The sequence below is a fragment of the Alosa alosa genome, chromosome 12 (genome assembly GCF_017589495.1).
Source record: "Alosa alosa isolate M-15738 ecotype Scorff River chromosome 12, AALO_Geno_1.1, whole genome shotgun sequence".
NCBI classification, from domain to species: domain Eukaryota; kingdom Metazoa; phylum Chordata; class Actinopteri; order Clupeiformes; family Clupeidae; genus Alosa; species Alosa alosa.
Window position 1 is genome coordinate 22,038,958 of NC_063200.1, and position 12,584 is coordinate 22,051,541.

A 12,584-nucleotide genomic window follows, 5' to 3' on the forward strand; every position below is an offset into this window, starting at 1 on the left:
TTAGTTTTATTTTACATTACTTCCACATAATCTTAATCACCACCAACCATGACTCTTTTCACTAAAAGTATTATTGTCACTGGAGAACTCCAATATTGCTTGGAGAGGTAACATTAGTCTCAGAGCTCACTACAGTAAGTGTTATTGCCTTGGCTAAACCATACATAGCATACCAGCTTACAAGAAAAAAAAATTGATTTATTAACATGAGTCAGGAGATGACAGAAAACATCTAAACAGCATATGCATACACATACACACCGTGCATAGGCTACTGCAGTTGCGTAAAGACAAAACACCCCCTTAGAAAATAATGTGTTGACGAGTAGGCTTGGGTGTATGAGCTCCCATCATAGAAAAAAAAAAAAAAACCTCATAATCGTAGCAGCCAACCTTACAGCCTAAAAAGCTAAACAATACTAAAACACATTTATAACAAATCTTCAGTCATGTATTCATGAAAACAGCAGTCAATGAATAAAATCCTTACGTTACACCATCGGTGATCAACACAGTCTTCACGCCGGTAACGTAACATTAGCGTTGTCATTCATGTCAGATGTTTCTATCTAAGTAAGCTAAGCAACTTGGCTACAAACAACTGTAAATTGTGCTATACATATTACGAAGGAATGAAAGGTTTATTTGACAATAAAATACCGATTAGGTCTACTTGACATAAAGTTGGCAGTCATGAAGCACGGAGTGAACTTTATCTCGACTTCTGGCGTCAAGGACATGTTGCAGCCTCTCCTGATGCTAACGTTACCTAACTTAGCTAGTTTTCTATCAGATGACAAGCAAGCAACATCGTTCAAAATAGAACAAATCGTTAAAGTTTCAGTCTTAGTAGGTCTGTAATCGTGGTTGACATATAGTAGCCCCCCAAAAATGACTGAAAATGATGAGTTTACTAAAGATTACGGTGTGCTAAAATACCAGCTGTCATCAGCTGAAGTGAACACACACGCATTATGTTACTGACCATGCATACAAGGTGTAATTACCAGCAAAAAAATAACTTTTAAAAACGATTTTGAAGTAATAACATGGATAACAAGTAATAATAACATAAAAAGACTTGTTTTTACCTCAGATGATCCAGTAGTTTCTCCTTTAGACGACGTCAAGATCAACGATGCATAGTGCTTCCTGCTGTTTTTCCTCTAGTGGAGGAAGACGTCAACTCTTGATTTTTCCTTCACGTAGTAAAAGAAATTCGCGCCACAAATCCCTTAACCAATCATATCGCCAGAAAGCCTATGATGTGACGTGTTTGAGGAAGTTTTCAGTGATAAAATTGGTTGGGGTATGGCGGAGTTATTAGACTGAACGTCATCGGTACTGGGGTACCGAAATTAGAATGGGCCGTCTGCAAAGGGTTAAAACTAAAAATAGTGGCACTCATAAAGAATCACTGGGTTGATCATTATTTTGTCTAACTCCCTGAATGGCTTCAATGTCTTAAACTGAATGACTGTCCAGTTGTAATTACTTACAGATGTGATAGAATTCAGCCAATATGCTAAGTAACTTCATAATGTATAATACATTATAAAATGTATCTGAGTCTGAAGATGGGGTGCCATAGGATGAAGCCAAACCTCTTTACTCAATTCTGAACAGCTTTGGCGTTTCAGAATAGACAAGAATAGACACAAGTGTGTTGTGTTACTTTATCAAAAGTTTCATTCTTGGTCAATTTGGTAGGCTACTTCTGAGATGAGTGTGTTGTTACACATTTCAAAAACAAGGTTGATACACCTGTTGCCTGAGCAATTGACATTAAGTTGGTCTTGCTTTCAAGGAAGTGTCTCCCATAGCTGCAGACAGTACTGCTTGCTTGTTTCAAAAAATGGGAATTTGACCAGTATTTAGCCCATTATATTGTTTTATTGGTTTAAATAAAAGACTACTGAATTGTCACTAAATTGGCAAGACAATTAGGCTAGCAAAGCCAGGCTTGCTACAACTCATCCTCATAAATAACTCAAACTTTTTTTTTACTTTTTAAACTTTCTTTAAACTTTGAGAACCTGTGTTTCTGTGGCAAATGTATTGTTGGGACAGGCCAAACTGGTCATCCTCAGTTCTTTATTGTAACAGGAACACTTTGAGTTAGAAAACAACACTTTCCATTGGACTTACTATGCAAGTAAGTCATTTGCAGAAACACTTACTTGAAGCACTGAGATGACAAACTCTGATAAGGTTTGAGGAAGCCACCAAAAAAAACCCTTCTCACCTTCCCTCGTGTCATTTTCTTCTTGCTAGTTGCTGCATGTTCTATTTCTTATTAGCACGAAGTGGAAGTGTGCCTTTTAGAGAGTGTCTCAGACCAGTGCAATTACATGATTACCAGACCAGTGCAATGAGTTTAAATTCTTGTTTGGAAGGTAGACCTATGGGACATTTGAAAATGGGAAATTAATAAGAGCTGCCTTGAGACTGGGAAAACCCCCTCCTCAATTATTATTTTTTAGGTCAATGCCATCATCAGTGATGGCTTTTTTAGTCATCTGAATTGTGTGGGGGAGTAAAGTCGCACACACCATCACATTAGTAGCTTTGATCACGATTCTCTGATGCGTGAAATGCCGCATGCTACTGTGCCACAGATCTCTGCTGAAGGAAGTGACAGAAGCCCACAGAATGACGCGAGTCTTGGGGAGGTGTGAAATGCTGACATAAAACTGATAAGAAAAATAACTTGTAAACATGGCAATCTTATAAAATATTAAGGGCCAACAAAATGTTGTCACTGGTGTGGTGGAATCACACTGAGGATGAGTACACTAAAGGATGTATCTGTGCATTACACAAACATGGTCAACTAAAGCATGAAGCTGGGTGATGATCATCACCAGTATTTCTTGCATGCAAAGATGTTAAATATTAAACTACATGTCTAAAATGTCAGTTCCTCCTACAAATAATACAACATCTTTACTGTATTCTTCCAGGCCCCATTCCAGCCCCCCCCCACACACACACACACACACACACATAGACACACACACAAACAATACATTCTTGCCTGCATAGCAAATAACAGAGTGAAAGAGTGAAGCATTTTACCACCAGCCAGGGGCGCTGCTAGATAATTTGGGTCCTATGACAGGCAATAATTCTAATTACATGTCTAAAATGTCAGTTTCTCTTACAAATAATACAACATCTTTACTGTATTCTTCCAGGCCCCATTGCTGAATATTTGTCATTGGGGGGGTTGGGCCCTTAGAATCCCCCCCCAGCGCTGCCCCTGCCACCAACCAGTCAGTTCTGCCAGCTCTGCTCTGCCATGAAATCAGTTGCTGGTTTTGATCTCCATCTAGTGGACAACAAAAAAATATCCTTTCCTCTGTATTCACATTCATCCAGTTAAGAAATGACCTCACACAAAGTTGAATTAGAGTTCAGCACAGACATACACATTCATCCATTAATTCTCAGCACCTATTGTAGTAGCTGTACCAATTGAGACACATTAACACATCTCTCCACACATGGCATCTCTGCTGATCAGGGCCTCAGTCAGGCACCATGAAAGCAGTGGTTAAAGTGGGATTTGGCAGATGGGGGAACCCTAAAATCCAGTGTCGGTGCAATGGGGAAAAATGACTCGCTGTTGGACAACATGTTGAGTATCGTGGTGTAGCAATACTTTTTGGACAATAATTGCTAGCTTCTTGGTCACCTTACGCAAAAAATGAACTCACTATTTATTTTAACAATATCATCGCGCTATATCGTTGGTATGAAAGAATATATTTATTATTAATTTATCTGATTTGGTGGAACTGCGTTCCTCCCCGTTCACCCCACTTTAACCCCTGCATACAAGTCTCTACAGATGTACACACTGTATATGATGAGCATTTGAACGGGTTAATACTCTTTTACAAAATACCACACTGTGTTTAAAGGAACCATATGTAAGAAATGTATTTCAATTAATCATAAAATGGCCCTATATGTCACTAGACATTAAGAAATCATGTTCATTTCAAATACTTATATCACTGAAAACAGTAGTCCGGCCAGGATATTGTCATTTAAAAAGTGAAGTTGCAGCCCTCAACTGATGTTGATGTTGTGTTTTGTCATGTCATGTTGTGTTTTGGCCTGATGCGCCACCCTTCACCTATCTACTAATCATGAAGTCAGTAGTGTTTCAGCATCTGGGTTGGCAACCTCGAGTCAGGGGGGAGGATACACCACTCTACAGTAATTTGAAAGTGATTACAGTACCAGTTTTGGCCACAATCTTACATATGGTTCCTTTAATGTTATATTTATTATTGATTTGATTTTAAGGGTAATTTGGATGGTATAGTATGGTATTGTGTTTGTAATGTGCCATGTAAATATATGACCTTTCAGATTGAATTGAGGGTTCGTTCTCAGTAGTGTGATGAGATAATGTGAATCCAGCACACAGTAGTCTGAAAGGCACAACAGTCTGATCTGAGGGCTCTGGGACTGATTTGGACTTGTCCTGCGTCCGGTCTTGTCTGAATCTTGGTCTCACTTGATCCTGATTTTGGACCTGATCTGGGGTTTGGACTTGATCTGAGTCCAGCCCTGTCTGTACCAGGGTCAGGTCCTCTCTTGGGGAGTAGAGTCCTTGAGCAGAGAGGCGTCGATGTCCCTCAGTTACTGCTGACTGAAGTCACACATATGGGTGTGAACAGGGTGAGTGTGTCTCAAGCATATGTTGCAGAGTAAGTGTATGAGCTATTCATGAAAAAAGATAAATATATAGCTGCCGCTTTAGCTCAGCTCTCCCATGGAAGAAGACTGTTTTGGTTGTGGAGACCATGGGTATTAACAGTACGCCTGTCTGTTTATTCTAGAGATTAAGAGCCTGTTGTGCAATACACTGAAAGGTAACTGAGCATGTTTGTCCTTCCTTGTGATAGTGCCGAACTTCAGACCCTTCCAACTAGATACATTCAGACTGAATCAAAATAATGATGTTAATATCAATGTTGTTGAGGCATTGCAACTCATTGTAAAAATTTGAAGGCATACTTTTCTAAAGACTAACACACAATGTGGATATAAAAGCAGAGAATTAACTTAAAAGTCAGTGGTTAATATATATATAATATTATTTAAAATGTCTGTACCCCAAGACTTCACTATCCAGACCTCTCCCATGTTTGAGGTGGTTTATGGCAGTTAAAAAATTATTGGTCATTTCATGCATTCAGGGACGATGGCTTGGTTTGTCAAGCTCTGTTGATAATAGACGACCTTTGGACCAGAACAGGTGGTTACCATTTTGTGCACAAACCGTAAAAATAGTGCACACAATAGTTGAAAATGCCTTTCAAACAAAAAAAAAAAAGTATATTGTGCCTGGATTTGTTTGTGTGCTACATGAAATGAAAAAAGAAGACATTGGGGATTAATGTTTTTAAATGTCAACAGGGCCAACACTGGCCATGACATCATAGGACACACAAGGTGCAGGACAACTGCCAGATGCCATGACCTCAGTGGAAATGAACACAAGTGTCGAAGTTGGCACTGGGCAGTTTGACAAGAAACATCGCACTGACTGGGCATAACAGAAAGCTCAGAGAAGAAAAGACAATGTGAGTATTGATAGTTTAAAACTATTTACATTTCAATGACTTGTGAGGTTACTGCATACTGTACAGTGAAGCTTTCGAGGAAAGCTTTTCCTCCTAGCTACTATAGCTATCCGTTGAGCAAATGCTGAATATGTCTGAAGCCAAAATAAACACCCTAGGATGGGTTTAGAAACATTCTTTTCCACTGCAAGTTCTTGGTAATTGGGCTGTTATTTTGTTTTTGATTCTGAACCTGAATCTGAGTTTTTTGGAGAAGGACTTAGCAAAATACTGTATTCATGTATTCAATGTTAATGCTCCTTCCACATTGAACTAAATCATACAATTACAGAACCTTTGACTGTTTTTTTTCCTGGCTGTTTTGTTTTTATTTTATTTTTTGAATGCATGTGGTCTACACAGATGACAAACAGGTCATTAAAACACAATGGGGGAAATTATGGGATTAAAAAAAATTGTCATAGTGTCTCACCACAAGATTTCAGACATTTAAGATATCACTACCGTTCACGCTCAATATCTCTAACACAATGAAAGAAAGGATTTACGTTGTATATGTTTACGCAAGTACGGGATGTTCATACAATTATCTTTTATCCAGAAACCCTATGTGCTGCGCTACATATCCTTGAGTGGTACAGTTTCATCTCAAATGGTTTTTGAGGTGTTGCTGAATGGCCGTTTTCAGCTGTAGGAGCTGCAAGAGTGTTAAAGATGTGCTCACTGACTGAAAGAGGAAAGGGGCACACCGGAAACCACAGACAGAGGAGGGGAAAACACACAGTAAGTTGAGGTTTTGGTATCTTGGTATCAGGGAAACATATGTATGCATATTGTTGATTCCATGTGAGAGGTCATGGCACATCTTAGTTTGCCATCTTATATGGCAAATGGCAATGTTTCTTAAATGAATACTATAAAGAGTAGAGGAACAAAGTGCTAATGGAGGGAGGTTTTAAAGGTTGCAGTTCAGACATCTTTTACAGACAACTTTTCTTTGTCTTTAAATTTGTTTATGACACACACACACACACACACACACACACACACACACACACACACACACACACACACACACACACACACACACACATACAGTACACACAATCAAATATGGAAATATACCCAAGCATATATGGAAATACACACACCCATTCAGTATAGGTAGCCTGAATGCACAGTATTAATAGAATTGTTAAGTCAGAAAATGATAAAAGAAAAGCAATTTCTCTGAACATACATGTGTTGCTGATTATATCAGTTGTCTAAACTGAAAACAATGGAAGGCAATGCATTTCTAGCATTTTCCTGCTTCCTAGTGCACTGGTATAATAGCTTCATGGATGCTGTAACTTATCTGACCATTCACACCAGCAGTTGTTGCACAACACAGCTTCCTCCAGGTGTAGCTGTTCACATAGGCCTACTGATATATTACTCTTGTAATTGCAGACCTGAAAACAGCCATAAGAGTTTAACCAAGAAACTGGTCAGGACCTGAATGAAACAAATGTGTGATGTTGTTGAAACAGAAGTACTACCACAAGTTTTAAAATAAAATACAGGTCAAACTTAATTTTGTTATTTAACCTTGTAGTATTGTTTTTAATAGTTTAGGATAGAATATGGCAGAATAATACATTCATTAGAGCCTACATGATTCAAATGATTAATTCTGTAAATTATGAGAATATTTCTCTCTTGAATGTTAATTCTGCCAAAACTACAGTTATCTGCTCTTTAATATAATGTTATTATTCAGTTAACAACATGGCATTTAGTTTACCCTTATGCAGGTGACATACCCATACAAGTGACATCATGCAACATAGGCTACAGTAGGCCTAGACCTAAATGCCATAGGGTAAGTCTCCTTTAGAATGGAGTAGCTTATAGTGTTAGATGTTGTATGCCTATGCTCAGCTACAGTGGTGACAGACAGCACTAAACGTTTACAGCACTAAACTCTTCAATACTGTGACATACTCGCTTCCATGACCTCGTTCGTGCAAAGGTCAGTGGTATAGCCCAGTGGTTTTCAAAGTGGGGGCCGGGGCCCCTTGGGGCCAGGGGGGCCTCAGCAAGTTGGAAGGAAAAATAAAAGCAACAAATAAATACATTTGAAAATGTTAAAATATACCTATTACTATGAGGGTTGTTATACAATGCCATTATAATAATGTGTCGCATATCTGAACATTACATTTTCCATGATAATGACTGGGAATAATAGTAAAGTGATAGCTCTCATATAGAAGAGAGCCCCAAATACAATTTTTACACACTGTAAATGCTCCACTGCTCCATCGCGAAGTGTTTGTGGCTAAAATAATTATTAGGATTAGCTTAATGTATTTTTACATTTGCCGTAGTATTCTCGATGGGTTTAATAACACATCACGGGGGTCCTTGGCCAGAACCTAGTGGTATTTGGGGGGGCCTTGTCGTGGAAAAGTTTGGGAACCCCTGGTATAGCCTATTTACGGTGATTGGCGCAGGCAATCGGGTCAAGGTGGGAGGAGTTCTCCTCACGCTGAAGCAACAGGCACCCGGCAGACGCTGCTTCAGCGTTACTATCCAAGTTGGAAAGAGCAGGGATGAGACGTACTCACGCCACCTCGCTTCTTTTCAATGGGAGCTCGTTGTGCGTTCGCTAGACAGCTCTAGCTTAAAGATGAATTCAACGTTCAGCCTTAATGATGTTTTTCCAAGGATTAGAGGGCATAGAAGTTAAATAAGTGCACCTCAGTATTCAAGTTGTCGGCAAGGCTAATTAAAACGCAATGGAGGAGGAACATTTCGACACATATGGCATTGGTGAAAGGAGATCTTCACTGAGCTCCGACACTATATCTGACAACGAGATAACACCAGAGGATATTGAATGCGAAACTGTCAATTTTGGCGAGTTTCAACGGAAAGATTCAATAGACGAAATCCATCTGGGAAAGGGGAAGGAAGATGTAACAAGCGAGGAGGCGAAGTGCGACTACTACGAGCGTTCTCTTCAGCTAATAGAGGTTATAAAAGAAGACGAGCCAGAAGAAGACGAAGATGAAGATGAACAAGAAATGGTGAGTTGCAGTTTTTTCGGACAACAAGATGTCTTCATTCACTGCGGTCCTTTCAATGGATTAGCCAGCGACAGGTGTGTTTTCTGTCGGGCTGTCTGTGTTTGTTTGGTCAACAACGCTTGAGAAAGTTCTGGGTGAAAGTGAGCTGCTTGGTTTCAGATTCTTCAAATAATTAGGCTACTCAGTCATTTAACTCTCACGTCCCAAGTCCATTAATGTTACTCTTGAGACTACCTGCATGGGCACGTTTCAATCACAGTTTCAACAATAATCACCAACCATGCCATATCTTGTTAGGAAATTTCAACACGTGAGTAACGCATAGGGGTAGAACATTAAATCATAAAGTCAAGCTGCATTGGGTTGCTTTTCTTTTTCTGTTTAGTTTTAAAAGGCACAATCTTATTCTTGCACAATCTTATTTATTTTCTCATCGAAATGGACATAAGATGACAAACACAATCATTTTGGCCTTCTGGCCAGTTATAAAGAGAGTTTCTCTGTTTGATGGCTACATGGTTGTTTGAGAGTTTTAATCTGAACAGGTAGGCCTATTTCCAAATGAATATCTCACAGAGCATGTTAGCTCTTAATTACTCGTGAAACTGCCTAGACACTTTTATGATAGTTCAGTGTACTGCAACATGCATTCATGCAGTAAATCTGCATTGCTTTGCCATTGCTGCATGATTGTGTCACTGAAAAAAAAATAAATAAATTCTAGACAGGAGTGCAAGTCATGACACAGCTACCGGTAAACTAACTTGGTGAGTTGCCAGCCAGGTTTGGACTGGTTTCACCTACTTCATAGAGCTCCATCTCTCTTCAAAGTACATTCAGCTCTCCTGGAGTGCAAGTGAAAGACGACAAACTGATCTATGGTGCTGTTACATGTCCTGTGATCCATGGTCCTCAAACCTCCTGTCCTGAGGCTGAAGTGTCTTGTAGGTGATGTCTAGGCCAGGCCAAGCAGCGTCAGTTAATCAAGCTCTCTGGCTGCATGTGTGGCAAGGAGCAGGTCTTGGCTCATCTGCAAGTAGCAGGCTGTGACAGGACCTCAACCTCATGTCAGGCAGTTATCAGCCTGCCATAAACTCCGGACAGCTTGAATGTGGAAGGTGGCTTTATCCTCAGGATCCCCCCAATTGTTTACAAGACGTTGTTGCTTCAGCTGCATACCAAAGGTACACAAACTGGACACCGTAAGTTTATACTCGCATGATGTAAACCATGTAGCCAGATTCAAGTCGATGGAACTTGTGTTTAACCAACAAATGAGGTTCAGTCAGCGCTGATGTGTTTGGCTCTAGCAAAAAGGACTTTATTAAGATTAAACTGAATTTGTTTGGGAGAAACATACCTGTTACTCTGGCACATAGCCAGAATAGCCACCGATGAAACCACCTCTGCTATTTATGTTTATATATTGGAATCATGAGAATTGGGGACGGGGTCAGGGTGCTGATGTTTACCATATCCTGAGATTTTATTGGCCAGACAATTGTCATAGTCATCTATTATGTGCCCTCAGGTCTATGATGCACACATAGGCCTGCGTTTTATGCCCATTTGAAGATAATGTGAAAAAGTGAATGTTCCTCTAGCAATCTAGTGACTATTTTTTTCATAACAGTGAGGCTGATTAGGCCTACTGCCTGTGATTATAAGGGGTGAGAAAAGAACATTGCCAGAAGTAGAGCTGCCAGGCCTCTTTCTTGGCCTCCACTTTCTGCCACGCTACTTTTGAGTTAAATTATGAGGTTGAATTATGATCTATCCTCAAATAACTTGTCTGACCAAATTTATCCTGTCACTTTGTAAGATGAGCTGTGGATCACTGCAGCGTTGAAAAATGATGCGTACATGGTGTAAAGCCGTAAAATTCACTACCAACTTTAACCACATTGCAGACTGTGTGTGGACATTTTGTTCATCAACTATTATTATTATTATTATTATTATGACCGCCGAAAGTGTTGGCGAAGCATATAGGTTTAGTCAGATTTTTTTTTTTCTTTTTCTTTTTCGCATGTCCAAATTTCCGTCAAGGATTCGCGGGACACTGAAAGACCGGGGTAGACGAAACTTGGTGGGCATGTAACCCCATATGGATAGCATGGAACCATCGTTTTCGTTTTGATCTGTAGCCCCGGCTGGACTGCACCCCGAAAGGAGGGTAGGGCAGACACAGTTTTCTGTGAATATCTCGAGAACCGTGGGTTTAGGAGGACCATTTTTTGTATGTTGATCTCAAGGGGCCATGTCAACCCATTCCATACCCACTCATTTCATGTATAGCGCCACCTAGTTAAACACAAAAAAGTAAAAATGAGGTGTTGTAATCGCAGGTATCTGTGACCTAACATAGTCAAAACTGCACGAAATTGGAAGTGTAGGATCATTATGACACTCTCTGAATGCACGCCAAGTTTCGTGGAATTCCGTTAATGGGGGGCCACACAATAAATTAATTTATGTTACTATACACCAACTGGCCTGTAGGTGGCCGGAGACAGTTTTCTGTGAATATCTCGAGAACCGTAGGGCCTAGGAGGTCCACCTTTTTTTTGTATGTTGGTCTTAAGGGGGCATGTCAACCCATCCCATTACCACTTATTTCATGTATAGCGCCACCTAGTTAAATTAAAAAGCAAAAAATTAGGTGTTTTCATCACAATATCTCTGGCTGACATGGTCAAAACTGCACGAAATTGAAAGTGAAGGATCATTATGACACCCTCCGAATGCGTGCCAAGTTTTGTGGACCTTCGTTCATGGGGGGCCTTACAATAAAATAATTTATGTGTACATTTAGTGACCGTACACCAACAAGGATTCCCGGGACACTGAAAGACCGGGGTACACGAAACTTGGTGGGTATGTAACCCCACATGGATAGCATGGAACCATCGTTTTTTGTTTTGATCTGTAGCCCCCTGCTGTACTGGACCCCCGAAAGGAGGGTAGGGCAGACACAGTTTTCTGTGAATATCTTGAGAACCGTAGGGCCTAGGATGACCAATTTTTCCCGTATGTTTGCCTCCAGAGGTCATGTTAACCCATTCCATGTGCACACATGTGCATAAACTGATACACACGCACACACATACATTCACAGTAATCATACGTATGACACATATTCACACAGTAGACATATGTACGCATGCATGCACATGCACAAACACACATACGCAGGCAAACACACAAGCACGCACACACACACACACACATAAACATTAACGTGTACACGCACACATGCACACAATTCAAGAATTTCTCAGAATTATGAACAGGCAAGATGGGGGTGGGGTTGTATAAAATGAATTTTACATGTGAAATCTATGAACTAATCATGTTTTGGTACTTGTTGTCTAGCAGATACCAGTGAGAATTGAGTGTGGATAATGCATAAGACAGTTAGAACCATATAGGCCTTTCAGCGTGATTTATTTTTGTGGAACAAAATGTGCTGGACTGGACGGCGGTCATATTTTGTACCGCTCTGCGGTACATCTAGTTATTATATAATTATTCACCAATATGGCCAACTTACAGTGGTTACTTGGTCATGGTCCTCACTGGCCTTAAATGATAAGGGACATTTGAAGTGTTTGTGTTTGTCTGTCCTACATAACCTGCACTAATATACGGCCACACAGAAAACACCAATAAGCCATAATGCTCTCTAGTGATTCTCCACAGCAAAACATCAAAGGTGCAACCTAAAGGTTATAAATAAGCAGAACATCTATTTTCACAAGGTTATAGGCTTCCAAAAGGAGATGTTCAGTGTCAATGAATGGCTTAGTGAGTAAGAGGATTCAGCTTTAATCTGTTTAAGGCTTGTCTTCCATCTATGGTGGCCGTCGATGTCATCACAGGAAGTGGCTTCGATTTTTCGCTCTTG

At 40.0% G+C, this 12,584-nt stretch overlaps 1 protein-coding gene across 2 annotated transcripts in view; it reads left to right on the plus strand.

The window, feature by feature from the left end:
- Positions 1-5,516: 5,516 nt before the first annotated feature.
- The window catches only part of mast4 (microtubule associated serine/threonine kinase family member 4), a 115,291-nt gene continuing 108,223 nt past the window's right edge, over positions 5,517-12,584 (plus strand). The window contains exons 1-2 of one of the 2 annotated variants that reach the window (XM_048259884.1): positions 5,517-5,603; positions 6,205-6,386. In XM_048259884.1, the coding sequence (XP_048115841.1) occupies positions 6,318-6,386 (69 nt within the window). In that variant the 5' untranslated portion in view covers positions 5,517-5,603; positions 6,205-6,317. Of the gene's footprint in view, positions 5,604-6,204; positions 6,387-8,197; positions 8,678-12,584 lie in introns of those variants that run through there. The other variant, XM_048259882.1, reaches the window with a different exon arrangement.